Raw genomic sequence first — 15,058 nt, 5'->3', positions numbered from 1 at the left:
GTGTCTCCCTGTGAGCATCTGCAGCCTGTGTGGTACCCTGCTGGAGTGTCTCCCTGTGAGCATCTGCAGCCTGTGTGGTCTTCTGCTGTTGGTGATGACTAGGGGCCCTCAAGATCATTCGCTTTAAAGCTCGTCTAGTAGTTCATAGTCAGAAATAGTTTTGAGACCCTTGTGGAGTGAGAATCACATATGGAGTTTAGACGAAGATGGGTGCACCCAGTTGGCATTTGTCTCTTATCCCAAGAAACTCTGGGTTGGGGTTGGGATCTAATCTGAACTCTGACAGCCCTGACAGGAGGAAAACATTGGCACACTGGTCTATGACACTGGGTTCAGATCTTTTCTTCTTTACCCCACAGGTGACAGCTGTAAACATTGGGTGCGTCACTGTGAGGCCATGGAGACCCGAGGCCACTGGGCCCAGAAACTGGTGACGGAGTTCCAGAGTAAGATGGAGAAGTGGTATGAGGAGAGCAGCCTGAAGCCGCCCTGGCATCGGGGGGTAGACTCTGCCTTCCGGAAGAAAGCAGGTAGTTTTAAGGCCCTGGGGAGTTCTAGTTGTTCAGCCTTTTGCTCTTTGCCGTGGATAGCTGGTGGAGATGAAGCAGTGGAGAATCTGTTTACCCAGCTGCATCTCGCAGTGCGATGCCAGTGTGAAGCTCCGTCTCTGAGCAGCGGCAGCGGCATCTCACAGTGCGATGCCAGTGTGGCGCTCCCTGTGAACAGCGGCAGCTGCAGTTCCCGGGCACTCATCTGTCAGTGGCTGTTGTCTTGAACTCATGGAGATTGTTACCAAGCTGCCCCCAGTGTAGAGCTCTCTTTCTGCTTCATGCTACTAGTTATCTTGGGTTTTTAATTTCTAAATTTTATTCATAATGAATAAGGAATGTATCTACTTCTTTTTCCTTTTCATTTTTATTTAGATTCTTTCTCTAGTCCTGGAAAGAGCCCTCTTGACAAAAGCCCTGCTCAGGGCTGGCAGGCTGCCTTTGGCCCTCCAGCGTGGAATCGCTTACGCTCTAGCTGCCTGGTTGTACGAGTGGATGACCTGGACATCCACCAGGTGAGGACACAGGAAGACATCGGTGGGTGTGAGATAGTTTAGGAACAGCTTGGACCCAGGTATGGAAGCCAGGGCCTGATGGTCTCACTTCTGAGTAGATGGATAGTTTGGTTAATTTCTGTTGAGCATGATCTCTGAGAAAAGACCTTAGGGTATTCTCAGAAATACCCTAAGGAGTATTGCTAATATCCTAAGGAGGTTGCTGTGTTACAACCTCCTGCTGAAAACGAACTTGGACTGGTTGAGGTGCTAAAATCCTAGCACTTTGGAGGTAAAGAAAGGCAAGAGTTCAAAACCATCCTCTGCTACATTGCCAGTTTGAGACTATGTGGGACCCATCCCTCAAACCAAACTGAACAGCAACTTGGGGATGGAGCAGAAAAGGTGGGACATGCGGAAAGCTCTGTTCGCCCCAGGGAAGGCGTGGGGTATGGCAGAGGCATGCGTTCCTTAGGAAACAGTTGTGTCTGGGGCTCTGACACGGGCTCACAGTGACTTGTGGTCACTCAGGTTTCCACAGCCGGACAACCAAGTAAGAAGCCATCCACTCTGCTCTCCTGCAGCCGCAAACGCCACCACCTCCCGGCTCAGGTGGCTGCCATCCATGTGCAGTTCACAGAGTATTACTTCCCAGATAACCAGGAGCTTCCAGGTAAGCGTTGTCAGCTTTGAGACCACAGTCCAGTCTCATGCGTGGTTCGGAATGTCATGTGTCTGCCTGGGGCTGGGGCTGCGGCTCAGCCGTTGATAGAGTTCTTGCCCAGCATGCGGAGCCCTGTGCTTCCTCACCAGTACCACACAGACTGATGGTGGAGATGCACAGCTGTAATCTAAGAGCTCTGGGAGGTGGAGGTAGCAGGTCATCCATGGCTGCACAGTGAGGTTGAGGTCAAGCTCATGGCGTGCAAGGGTGTGTCTGTGCTGGTGTGAGAGAGACCGCAGCTGGTGGGGAGTCCAGCTGCGGCACTGTAGATGACCATCTTTGTGTTCTCTGCTTCCAGTCCCTTGTCCTAATCTCTACATCCAGCTAAATGGTCTGACATTTACTGTGGATCCTGTCAGCTTGCTGTGGGGAAATCTCTTCTGTCTAGATTTATACCGCAGCTTGGAGCAGTTCAAAGCTATCTATAAACTGGAAGATTCAAGGCAAAAAGATGAGCACTTGGACATTCGAGTGGATGCATTCGGGATGAAGGTAGGAACAGAGCTGGACTTTGGCAATGTTGGTAGACACAGCTCCGTTTCTTCAAGGCTCTGAGCTGTAGTCCTGCTGTGTCCAGCTGATGAAAAGTCAGCTGCAGATGCCCACATGTCTGCTTGGATGCTTTAATCGTGTTTCATGTTCTCTCTGAAGGTGAGCTTCCCGCTGGAGAGGAGAGAGCAGGCAAAACTGCACCGTCCCCAAGCACTTGTCTTCTCCACGTCCAGCATGGTCGCCACCAACACCCGGCATGCCCCACACTGTAGCTGTCCGGACCTCCAGAGTCTCTTCCGGGGTTTTGCTGCTGCTGAGTTCTTTCGTTCTAGTTCCGGTCACTTCCCTAAGGTTCCAGGGGGCTTCAGCCTTCTGCACATGCTCTTCCTGCACCATGCTTTCCAGATGGATTCCCTCCCAGCTCAGCCTAGCTCCCTCCCTCCTCAGAGGCCTGCGGCCTCCCAGGATCTTTGGTCTCTGCACTTTACCCAGATCTCCTTGGACTTTGAAGGCACAGAGAACGTCAAAGGTCATACCTTGAATTTTGTGGCCCCTTTCCCCTTGTCCATTTGGGCCTGCCTTCCTCTCCGTTGGCAGCAAGCCCAGGCACGGCGGCTCCTTTTGGCCTCAGAGGGGAGGCTAAAACCGTCAGCCAGTTTTGGCAGTCCTGTGCGGTCTGAAGCTCTTGCTCCTGAGTCTGTGTCCCATCAGAGGTCGAAGACTGAAAGAGACTTAAAAAGCTTGTCAGGCTTGATGGAAACTCCAGAAGTTCTGAGAGAAGGTGATGCCAGTGTGGACTACAGAGGGCATGTGGCGGAGCTGGAGGGTGTGGCGAATGTTCATATGCTAGTATACTCCCCTGCCCACGTCCGAGTGAGGCTCGACCACTACCAGTACTTGGCTCTGCTTCGCCTCAAGGAGGTGCTTCAGGGGCTTCAGGAGCAGCTGACCAAGGATACAGAGGCCATGACTGGGTCTCCCCTGCAGGACCAGACAGCTTGCATTGGTGTCCTCTTTCCCAGTGCTGAGGTGGCTCTCCTCATGCCTCCTGCCCCTGGGACTGCTGATGCTGACTCTGCAGGCTCGGATACCACCAGCCTTATAGACTCAGAGCTGTCTCAGTCAGAGGACCGGGAGCTGAAGTCTGATGCCTCCTCAGACCAGGGCCCAGTGAGCCCTGAGAAAGTCCTGAAGGTCAGCAGTGTTGAAAATCTGGGTGCATCCCAGGAAAGGCTGCATGATGATGGAGCGCTCCAGGACTCTGGTCCCCTTGCTCAACAGCCAACAGGGAAAAGCCATGAGGCAGTTGAGTCTCTGCAGGCCAAGAAGCTGAGCAGAGCTCAGACTGCCAGCTCAGCAGCTGCGTCGACGTCCCCAGCTGACAGGGCTGCTGCTGTGAATGGACAAGGGGAGTCCGTGCCCTTGAGGAACATTGAGGGCGACTTGTCCAGTGCTATTCACATGACCAAGGATGCCACAAAGGAGGCTCTCCATGCCACCATGGACCTCACCAAGGGAGCTGTGTCCCTGACCAGGGACGCCTTCAGTTTGGGCAGAGATCGCATGACCTCCACGATGCACAGGATGTTGTCCCTGCCCCCCACCAGGTAAGTGGTCCTCAGCTTCCCCACTTCTTCCTCCAGTTCTGACCACTGCGCTCAAGGCTGCCTGCTGTGTGCACTCTTAGAGAAAGAATGGCTGGTGGGGGGCTGGAGAGACGGCTCAGCGGTTAAGAGCACCGGCTGCTCTTTCAGAGGACCTGGGTTCAATTCCTAATAGCCACCTGGCAGCTCACATCTGTAACTCCAGTTCCAGGGATTCAGACACCCTCATACAGCTGTAAGTGCAGGAAAACCACCAATGAACATAAATCAAATTATAGACCGGGTGGTCGTGGCATACACCTTTAAGCCGGATCTCTGTGAGTTTGAGGCCAGCCTGGTCTAAAAAAGCCATTTCCAGGACATCCAAGGCTGTTGCACAAAGAAACCTTGTCTAGAGAAAAAAAAAATTACAAAAACTAAATTACCAAGGAGGGAAAAGGGCAGGTTGAATAGGCAGGCTTCAAGTCAGCATTTGTAGCCTTTCAGGATGCATAGACTGGGCGGTATCTGAGTAACAGGACCTGGTATCTGTATGCTGTCCTGCTGTTGCTAAGGAAACCAAGTGCTGTTAGTGTTGATGCACATTCCTAGCCCAAGTACTGTGTTTGCTTGTGTTTTGAGACAGGACCATGTCTTACTATATATCCTTGGCTCGTCTGGAATGAACTTTTTTTTTTTCCCCACACAGCAACAAAATTTTTAGTTTTTAATTTTACTGAAACAGATTTTTATATAACTTTGAGTCTTCTGGCCTCATCTTCTTGAGACTTGGCATCACAGGTGTGTGCCGCTGCATATCACGCTGGTGTAATAGCCATTGCAGTGGGTTATCTTGTAATCTCTTTAATTTGATCCCCATAACAGCCCAGTAAAGTAGCTGCAGAACTTTGTGTTTCTCACAGCTGACTGAGGAGAGGTCGTGCTCTCCGACTCCCTCATGAGCAAAGGGGCTGAGCCTTTGCCCTTCTCTGTGTGGCAGTGCTGTACTGGCCTCTGCTGGAGCGGCGGAGAGGGAGAGCAGTGTTGAGCTCTTGTTGTGTGGTGGTCCTGTGCGCAGCACTGTGGGTATGATAGGGTGGAAGAAAATGTAGAAAGGCATAGTCCAGAGGTTGGAAAACGGTGGGTCTTCCGTGAGTTTCTTGTGCTTTTAAAAAGAAAGATAACGGAAGAGCCAGGCATGGTGGTGCATCCCTTTAATCCCAGCACTTGGAAGCAGAGGCAGGTGAATCTCTTATGAGTTCAAAGCCAGCCTGGTCTACAGATCGAGCTCCAGGACAGAGAAACCCAGAGAAACCAAAGGAAAAAAGAAAGATATGTGAAGTCTCTTCTGGGACATTTGGTGGCTCACAGACCATGGCATTACAGTCAGAGAATTAGAGCTTTTGCCCTTTCTGTTTGTTTTGTGTATGGACGTTTTGTCTGCATAGAAGTGCAGTGCCCAAGGAGGCCAGCAGGCATCAAATCCTCCGGGTTGGGATTACAGATGGGTGTGGGCCACCATGGGGATTCTGGGAATTGAACTCAGCCAGCGCTCCTAACCATGGAGCCAGCCCTCCAGGCCCTCTTTTCCCATTTCTTTGTGGGTGTGCATGTGTGGAGGTCCAAGGTTGATGTTGCAAATCATTCTGGATCCCTCTTACACCTTACTCAGTGAGGCAAGATCTCTTGGTCAGACCCAGAACTCACTTGTACATCCAGTCTAGCTGCCTTGCTTACCTGTCTCTGCCTTCCAAAACTTGAGTTACAGGTGGGATGCCATGTCCATTGGCATTTTGTGGGTTCTAGAGATCTGAACTCTGGTCCTCATACTTGCATGGCAGATGCTTTAGCTGAGGAACCATCTCCCCAGCTCCTTGGAGTTTTTTCTGTATGAATTGTCCTAAGTGGGTCTCTATGTAATGCCTGTGTGTATAGTGCCTGCTAGGGCAGTCAGCCATAGAAGAAGGGGAGGAAACTTCCCAGGGGTCCTTGGCGGGCTGGGGCGATGGCTTAGTTAGTATACCCAGCACCAACATAAAAGAAAGCTAGGCATCTGTCTGTAATCTTAAAGCTAGTGAGGAGGAGACAGGAGGACCCCTTGGGCTTGCTGGCCACCGTTTAGAACCAGCTTAGGGAGCTCCAGGTTGACGGAGAGACCTGTGTGAAAATATAATGTGTTGAAGCATTGAGGAAGACCGCTGATGTTGACCCTTGGCCTCCATGTGCATCTGTGAACACGCATGCACATGTGAATACACATAAGCACATACATTTACGAAAGGAATGAGTGTGCAGTGACACTAGCCTGAAGTTCCTGTGTCCTGGGCTCTGCCTTTAGTGTGGTATTTACCTACTGAATTCCTGTAGTCCTGTGGGACACACTGATACCAGGCCTCATTTCTGAGGAAACAGCTCAGCAAGGCAAAAACTTGGGAGGAACGTGAGCTCTCAATAGTCAATGAAAGACCAGTGTCAAAGAGAGCAGCTGCCATGTAACTCCTGGTGGTGGGATAAAGGCTGAAAGCCAAGCTCTTCTGGATTCTCAGGATGGAGATGGGTCAGGGGGGTGGGAGAGGAGAGGATGGGGAACATGCTTCTGATGTCTTCACTGTGGCCGTCTCTCCATCCGCCCTCTCCTTCTGTCACAGGCCTTCTCTTAGGCTACCAGCCAGCTCTCAAGTCACGACACGGAGACTAATTCTTAGTTATGAATGCCTGTTTCTCTTTATCTATTTTTGTATTGGAGCTTTTTGCCTCTCTGTCTGTTCCTGGTTGCTCTGTGTCTGGCTGACTGGCCCCACCTTCTCTTTCTTCTTGTTCTCTCCTTGGTACTTCCTGAGTCTAGATTCCTCCTCCTACTTCTTGTCCCTGTTAGACCAATCAGGTTCCTTAGGCAGACAATGTGAAACAGGAACACATCTTTACATAGTTAAACAAATGCAGCATAAACAAATGTAACACGCCTTTACCTAGTTTAAAACAATATTCTACACCTGGCCTCCCAGGGTGTTGAATTATGAGCGGCAGAGCTGTGTCCCCGGCACCCGGCCACCCACATGGCTAGCTTAGCTTATGCCCCGAAATAATTACACGGAAATTGTATTCTTTTAATCACTGCCTGACCCATTAGTTCCAGCCTCTTATTGGCTAGCTCTTACATATTGATCTAACCCATTTCTATTATTCTATGTAGCCCACAAGCCAGCTTACCAGGAATGATCTTAACCTGCATCTGCCTGGAGTAGGAGAACCATGGCGACTCACTGACTCAGCTTCTTTCTCCCAGCCCTCTGTTCTGTTTACTCCACCCACTTAAGGGTTGGCCTATCAAGGGGCCTAGGCAGTTTCTTTATTAATAAGAAATCACTCCCACATCATTTCCCCTTTTTCTGTTTAAACAAAAAAGAAAGGCTTTAACTTTAACGTAGCAAAATTACATATAGCAAAACAGTTATCAAGCAAGAATTACAGTTACAATATTTATATCTATTTTATCTTTTATCATAACTAAGGAAAACTATAACTATCTATTCATTTTTTAACTCCATCAAAGACTCCAGAAGGATATAATACTACCTAAGTAAACAAGAAATAAGAAAACTCTAGAAATGACAGAGACATCTCGCTGCCTGGACAGTCACCCAAAGTTCTTTTGTACCGTTGGGGCATCCATCTTCGGCCTACAGGCCCATAGTAAACGAAAACAAACACACACAAAACAACTTTACAAAAGCTTTTTTAATGGTCTGGATGCAGTCTGTGTGGTCACATGAGACACACTAGTGGACTAGAGGACTTGGGGTTTCCTCATCCCCCCTTTGGCTGTTGCCGCACCTCTGAGAGTTGGAAGGTCTTTAAGCTGTCTCTTTAGCCTTCCGCCTCATTATCTCATCTCCTCTCCAACCCCACTGCACCTAAGTGGAGCCGGCAGAGCTGTTCACGCCCTCCCTTGTGTGTAGCTTTGCCCTTGGACTTGTGCCCTTTTCTTCTGTCTGCTTCAGCTCTTTCCCAGTTCTTCATGGATACACTTCAGTGCTGCCTCTTGAACCTAGCATGGTCGCACAGACTTAGAACCTGGAACTCGGGAGTCCATGGTCCAGGCCAGTTAGGGCTACAGGGTAAGACTTTGATTTCAGAACCAAAGGAAGAAAATGCCTTTTCCTAAGACTCCATTTGTGATCATTTCTGCTCTGGCCCTTAGGGCGTGTGTGACTCAGTCCCATAGGACTTACCTGCTTACCAGTCTTTCTTCTGAGGACGGGGTGTCCTTCCGTTAGCTTACCCCCTGCACTCTTGTCTCTCCAGAGCAATTGAGTCGAGGCTTGTGATTGGGGTTGCGGAGATGCTCAGCCTTTCAGAGCTCTTGCTGCTCTTGCAGGACTCTAGAAGGCTCACGGCTCTTTCTGTAACTCAGCTCCGGGAACCTGACACCCTCCTCTGGACACCTCAGAAACCACATGTCTGTGCGCGCGCACACAGTGTGTGTCCCCACATGCACAAATCCATAAGAAAGAGACTGGGAAGTGCATGCAGGTGCTTTGGCACCACTCTTTATCACCAGGGCAGTAGGTGGTTGGCCTCTTCTGTGAATGGAATGACCCTGAATAGCCAGCCTTGAGATTTAATGTTATTAGCTGTTCAAGTAGTTGAATGCTCAGACAGCAGGTGTGTCTTCACGGTAGCCGTCTGCGCTAGGGAAATGTATTAGACTGAGGCTGGGAGAGTAGAAAGGGAACAAACGGTCCTCAAAGCTGAACTGGTGGGTTTTTTTAAACGTAGGGAAGCCGTGGCCAAGACAGATGATGGGGTGGCAGCCCCGGTGAGTGGAGGCGCTGCGCGGCTCCGTTTCTTCTCCATGAAGAGGACAGTCTCTCAGCAGTCGTTTGACGGTGTCTCGGTGGACAGCAGTGGCCCTGAAGACCGGATCTCAGTAGACAGCGATGGCAGCGACAGTTTTGTGATGCTCCTGGAGTCCGGTACGTCGGAGAAAGTCGCCTTCACCCAGAGAGTGTGCCTGCCCTCTCACTGACGCCCACACCAGCAGGAGTCAAGTGCAGCCGAGATAGGGTCAGATAGACACCTTCCGAACCCAAACAAAAGAGAATATTCAGGATATACGTTTTTCTGCCTTTATTTCCACATCTCCCAGTTATTTTTATGTTTAGTTCTTTTTTGGGGGGTGGCGGTGGTCTCATGTAACCCAGGCTAGCCTTAAGCTCCCTGTTTTCCTGACTCCTCCAAGCGCTGGGATTACAAGTATATGCCTTCACTTCCATCTCTTACAGGTTATTGCTTAATACTTAACATTTATTACAGGAAAATACTCAAGTCAAAGGAGTTCTTGTCTAGAGCCACAAGGTTCGCTGATCAGAGTTGGTTTGTATCTGTTACTAGTGGCATGTGCTTGCTGTCTGGGCTTTGTTTTGCCTAGGTATTTTTTTTTTAATTTTTGAAAGACTTATTTCATATTTACTATGTTATTTATATTAATTTTTATATTTGTTTGTGCATGTCTAGTCTGAATGTATGTAAGTATACTTTTTGCATGCCTGGTGCCCTTGAAGGCCAGTGGAGTATGCTGGATCTGCTGGATTTAGAGTCATGGACTGTTGTGAACTGTGTGGGTGCTGGGAATTGAACTTGGATTTTTTGCAAGAGCAGCTAGTGCTCTCACCCTCTGAGCCATTTGCTCTCAACCCTTGCTTGTGTATTTTATTGTTGGAAAATAACCTGAAGCTTTTTGTTTAAGGATAAAACGATTAATTTAAATCTTTTAATTACATATATTTATCTATAATTATATATCTAACTATATATTTAAATATATATATATGAATGAATGAGTATTTTGCCTCTGTGCAACATATATGTGCAGTGCCATGGAGGCCAGAAGAAGGCGTCAGATCCCTTGGAACTGGAGTTCCAGATGTGAGCCACCACATCTGGTGCTGGGAATTGAACCCTGGTCCTCAGTAAGAGCACTTGTGCTCTCACCACTGAGCAATCTCTTCATCTTCAGACAATGATTAACTTAGGAATTAAACTTATTATTTTTGGAAGTCACACACTCTTAGCTTATCAAAATAGCAACTTATTAAATGCTTCCTTCAGAATATTTGAAGAACATATTTATGTCTTTCCTATTGATAATATTACAGTTACTGTGTTTGGTGTTGCTCTAATGAGGCTGTCAGCATGCTGAGCATGGGCTCTGCCTCAGAGCCCCACACTGGAGAGCAACCGATGGCCGTGTGTGTTTGTGTGGTAACAGTTCTCTCACCTGCCCCGCCCAGTGGTTATGCCCTTGGTCCGCACCTGTCTATGCTCCCTGTAGCACCCCTCACACTGTTCTTCGATTGTGTCTGGTTATTTCCTGAATCACATAGAGTAACTGTGTGCTTGTGCCGTTGCCTCCATGTTGTCCAATGACAGGTTTTCCTGCACACTCACACACACTTCTCTTTCTTCACTGGACAATGGGATGCTTGTGGTAGGCTACAGTACACACGGCAGTGCACACATTCCTTGAATGCACTACTGTTTCCTTGAGTATCGCTGGAAGTGGGGTTCTAGGCCAGTAGGAGCTCTGCTTTTGAGAGCTGCTGTTGTCAACGCCTGGACTGATTCACATTGCTGCCAACATTGGTAGGGTGGCTTTGCTTTTTCTCCACAGTCTTTTATTTCTTTTTGTTTTTTCGAGGCAGGAGTTCTCTGTGTATCACTCCTTGGCTGTCCCGGAACTCTGTAGACCAGGCTGGCCTCAAACTCACAGAGATCCACCTGCCTCTGCCTCCCAAGTGCTGGGATTAAAGGTGTGCGCCACCACCGCCCCGCTCTTCTCCACATTCTTGCCGACACTTGTTCTTTCTTTTTCTGGGAGGGAGGAGATGGTTTTGGCTTTTTAAAAAGATGTTTATTTGTTTTTAATTATGTGTCTGAGTGGGTATGTGCACATGAGCATATGTGGCCTCAGAAGCCCCTGGAGCTGAGTTACAGATAGTTGGGAACAGGACTGGATCTTCTGCAAGAGCAACCCGTGCTGTTAACCACCGAGGTCTCTTCAGTTTGGCCTTTTAATTCCAGGTCTCGCTATATAGACCAGGTTGGCCTCCAACCTGCGATCCTCCCTAGGTTCTAGGCTTCCGTGCTCTGCTGGCTTGTCTCTCTGAGAATGTGTGCAAGACTCTAGGTTTTAGTGTATGTAGTGTGGAATTTCCTTTAAGTAATTTTTAGTACAAATATTGTTCTTTGTATGTCTATCCTGTGTGCTGACTCTCTGACCGCCAGTGGGTGCTTCTGTTTACAGTTGTGTTAGATTTGATGGAACCCCGCATCACACTTTAAGAAGGGTCCGTCCTTAAGTTCATCAGCTCTCTTGTTCTCAAGGGCCCAGTGCTTTTGTTCCCAGAGTTGTTGCTGGTTTAGAAGTTGAATGTGAGCAGACCTTTCTGACCCTTGACCTCTTTCATTACCTTCTTAATGCAGAGTCTGGTCTGGAGTCTGTCCCACCAGCATCTGTGACAAGTGTCTTGGATGACACTGGTGTTCAAGGGAGCCCTGTTCTGGATAACTGTGGCCAGGGGTTGCCAGAGACCAACAGCTCGGTGTCAGCCAGTGGTGACCTCGTCCTTCACTCGGTCAGCTGCCATGCTTTCTTCTGTGCAGGGGGAGGCTCTGGGACAGGCACCAAGTTGGGAATCAAAACTAAGAGACTCTCTTTTGACAGGTGTCAGTTTTGGTCCTGAAGGTGAATGAAGTGTCATTTGGGATTGAAGTTCGGGGTGAGGACCTGACAGTAGCCTTGCAAGCAGAAGAACTGGCCCTGCAACAGCTGGGCACTGTGGGCCTCTGGCAGTTTCTCCATGGACAATGCCCAGGTACAGATGATGACCATTCCGGAAGAGTGGTGGGATTTCCTGAGGCAGGCGAGGCTAGTTGGCACTCAGCATGCTGTAAGGGAGGTTCTTTTAGAGCCAAGCTCTTGGCTCTTTTGTCTGGCAGCTGCGGGGGATTCTCCAGTGAGTCCCTGGCTAACAGAGGAGGCCTCCTGGCCTCTTTTCAGGCTTCACACTCACTGGGCAGTGTCCGTCCTCACCGCAGGCCCCACTGGGATTAAACAGGAAGAGTGTCCTCTCCTTTGTCTTGTGACTGCCAACCAAAAGCTCTGTCTGATGGGAACTTCATTTACTCATGTTCATCAGATAGCAGGGAAAATCTGGCTTATGTTATAGGCTTTGTTTAATATTTTTTAATATTTTAAGTAGATACCAAAGAATATTTTAAAAGTACACATAAAATAACAGCGCTGCAGTTGAGTCTTTTTCTTTTTTTCTCTCTTTTTTTTTTTTTTTGGTTTTTCGAGACAGGGTTTCTCTGTAGCTTTGGTGCCTGTCCTGGAACTAGCTCTTGTAGACCAGGCTGGCCTGGAACTCACAGAGATCCGCCTGCCTCTACCTCCAAGTGCTGGGATTAAAGATGTGTGCCACTATGCCAGTCTTCATTGACAAATCTTAAAGACTGAGTTTATTTTTCATGTCTTGCTTGAATAGATGTGTGTACGCCAGGTTCATGCTTTGAGCCTGCATAGGCCAGAAGAGGGTTTAATCCCCTGGAACTGGGACAACAGATGTTGTGAGCCCCCATGTTGGGACTGGGACCTGTGGGTCCTCTGCAAGAGCAGCCAGTGCTCCTAACCACTGAGCCGCCTCTCCAGCCCCTCTTTGAGTCTGGGTTTCATGTAGCCCAGGCTGGACTAGGAGCTGGCATGTGTCTGAGGATGATCTTGAGCTTCCCCAGTGCTAGGACTATTGTCGCAACCACACGCCTGACTCAGACCTGTTCTGCTTGGCGCTCCAGGCTCTTGAGTTAGAGCAGTTCATTTTTACATATTCTGCCTTGTAGTCTGCCCCCCCCCCCGTCCCAGGTTTTAAGGTAGAATTTGAATAGCATAAAATTCTTTTGTTTCAAGTGTATAGTTGTGTAGTCATAATTACCCATGCCTGTCATATGCAGAATATTAGTTGTATCCATTACTTAATCACTTCGCCAGTCTATCCTGAATAGGCATGTGGATTGTCCAGTTTTGCTGCTTGCTTGCTTGTTTGTTTATAGATGTGGTCTCATTTATGTAGCCTGTGATGACTTGCAGTTCAGCTGTGTGTTCCAGGCTGGCCTTGAATTCCTCATCTTCTCCCTGTGCCTCCTGAGCTCACTTGCTTGTGCCACCGCTCCACCTTGTGTCACTGTCTCAAGGAGAGGTGCTGTGAACTTCGGGCGCACATGCTCAAGAGTTCCCTAGGTTTTATGTCCCTAGGTAGCGATTCTAGACCACTAAAGCAGGGTGCTCCAGCTTGTCTGGGTAGCAATTCTAGACCACTAAAGCGGGGTGCTCCAGCTTCTCTGGGTAGTTGCTTCCCACAGTCATTCCGAGTACATGGTTCTCGCCTCAGGGAAACTCCAGATGGTTCTCTGTGGCACTGTGGAGGGCTTAGCATGGATGAGTGACAAATGTGAAGGCCACATCTAGAGAACGAGATGCTTTGTTTGAGGTTGTAGGCCTTATGTTCAGTACTTTCCCTGCACCGTTAGCCCAGTGTCTCAAATTCAGGCAAGGCCTTTTGCTGCCCCTGTACCTTGAGGGGCGTTCTAACAAAAAGCCCGACTCAGATTGCCTGACTGCAGACCTCACCTCTGCTGTATACAGCTGTGTGACTTTGGGCTAGTTACTCTCTGTGGCTTAGTTCACGCCTATGAGGTAAGATGGTTCTGCTATGTTGGCATAGGGTTGTGTGTGCTAGGCGTTGGGGAGTGCTTACACTAGTCCCGTATTAATGTGTTTCCTCAACTCTCTTCTCAAAGGCACAAGCTTCCAGGAGTCCTCAAATCTGAAGACTGGCCGCATTAGGCCTGCTGTGGGCCTGCGCTTTGAGGTGGGGCCTGGTGCAACCGTTCATTCCCCATTGGCCACACAAAATGGCTTCCTGCGGTTCTTACTTCGGGGCTGTGACCTGGAGCTGTTCACCTCAGTGCTCAATTGTCTGGGGCCGTTCTTGGAGGATGAGGACGTCCCAGTGGTGGTCCCGATGCAGCTTGAGCTCCTGAACTCTAGTGTCACCCTCAAGGTGAGAGGGACCTTGGTGTTTGCCCTGGACTCTGTAGTGGCAGTGCCTTTCCTGTCACCTCACAGTTCTCTGACCCAGTGAATGAAGGGGGACGGGGATGGGCAGCACAGGTCCAAGTCTAAATGGGGGTAGGAAGATGGCTCAGCTGGTAAAGCGTCTGCTGCTTAAGTGTGAGGACCCGAGTTTAGATTGCTTCTCATAAGTTAAAAAGACAAGAACTTTCCAGAGTCTTGCTAACCAGTGAGCTTCAGTTTCAGTGAGAAACCATCTCAAAAATAGTGTTGAGAGAGGGCTGGAGTGGCAGCTCAGTGACTAAAAGTGCTTCCTGCTCTCACAGAGGACCTGAGGGGTCTTTCCAGATCCACCTGGTGGTTCACACCATCTGTTGCTCCAATTTTAGGGAATCTGACTTCATCTTCTGACAGGCATTCACATGGTACATATACATACATGGATGTAAAATACTTATACACAAAGTGAACCTTTAAAAAAAGTAAGGAGGGGGCTGGAGAGATGGCTCAGTGGATAAGAGCATTGCCTGCTCTTCCAAAGGTCCTGAGTTCAATTCCTAGCAACCACATGGTGGCTCACAACCATCTGTAAAGAGGTCTGGTGCCCTCTTCTGGTCTGCAGACATACACAGACAGAATATTGTATACATAATAAATAAATAAATAAATAAATAAATAAATAAATAAATAAATAAATAAATATTTTTTAAAAAAAGTAAGGAGGAGCATGATTGAGGTAAGACGTCTTGGCCTCCACATGCACACATGTGAACATGCACGTGAACACATACGAATATGAACACACGCACACACACTCAAAAAGCCCAGGCCATTTGTAATCCTAATTCTGTCTTTGTCATGTAACCCATGTCAAGCTCCTGGTGGTGTGACTCTCAGTCTCGCTGTCTCTAGGACTGCTGGTGTGACTCTCAGTCTCGCCGTCTCTAGGACTGGTGGTGTGACTCTCAGTCTCGCCGTCTCTAGGACTGCTGGTGTGACTCTCAGTCTCGCCGTCTCTAGGACTGGTGGTGTGACTCTCAGTCTCGCCGTCTCTAGGACTGGTGGTGTGACTCTCAGTCTCGCCG

The 15,058-nt window shown here is 48.8% G+C and overlaps 1 protein-coding gene across 1 annotated transcript in view; it reads left to right on the top strand.

Annotated features, from left to right (window-relative positions):
* Uhrf1bp1 (UHRF1 binding protein 1) overlaps nt 1–15,058 on the top strand; it is a 55,159-nt gene that overhangs the window by 34,643 nt on the left and 5,458 nt on the right. Inside the window, exons 10-18 of the mRNA XM_005360370.2 lie at nt 360–530; nt 924–1,063; nt 1,574–1,715; nt 2,065–2,258; nt 2,418–3,865; nt 8,621–8,817; nt 11,327–11,478; nt 11,568–11,718; nt 13,700–13,962. Of these exons, the coding sequence (XP_005360427.1) occupies nt 360–530; nt 924–1,063; nt 1,574–1,715; nt 2,065–2,258; nt 2,418–3,865; nt 8,621–8,817; nt 11,327–11,478; nt 11,568–11,718; nt 13,700–13,962 (2,858 nt within the window). The remainder of the gene's footprint in view (nt 1–359; nt 531–923; nt 1,064–1,573; nt 1,716–2,064; nt 2,259–2,417; nt 3,866–8,620; nt 8,818–11,326; nt 11,479–11,567; nt 11,719–13,699; nt 13,963–15,058) is intronic.

The sequence above is a fragment of the Microtus ochrogaster genome, linkage group LG2, assembly GCF_000317375.1.
Source record: "Microtus ochrogaster isolate Prairie Vole_2 linkage group LG2, MicOch1.0, whole genome shotgun sequence".
Lineage (NCBI taxonomy): Eukaryota > Metazoa > Chordata > Mammalia > Rodentia > Cricetidae > Microtus > Microtus ochrogaster.
The sequence above is the reverse complement of the archived record's forward strand: the minus strand, read 5'-3'. Positions and strand labels throughout refer to the sequence as shown.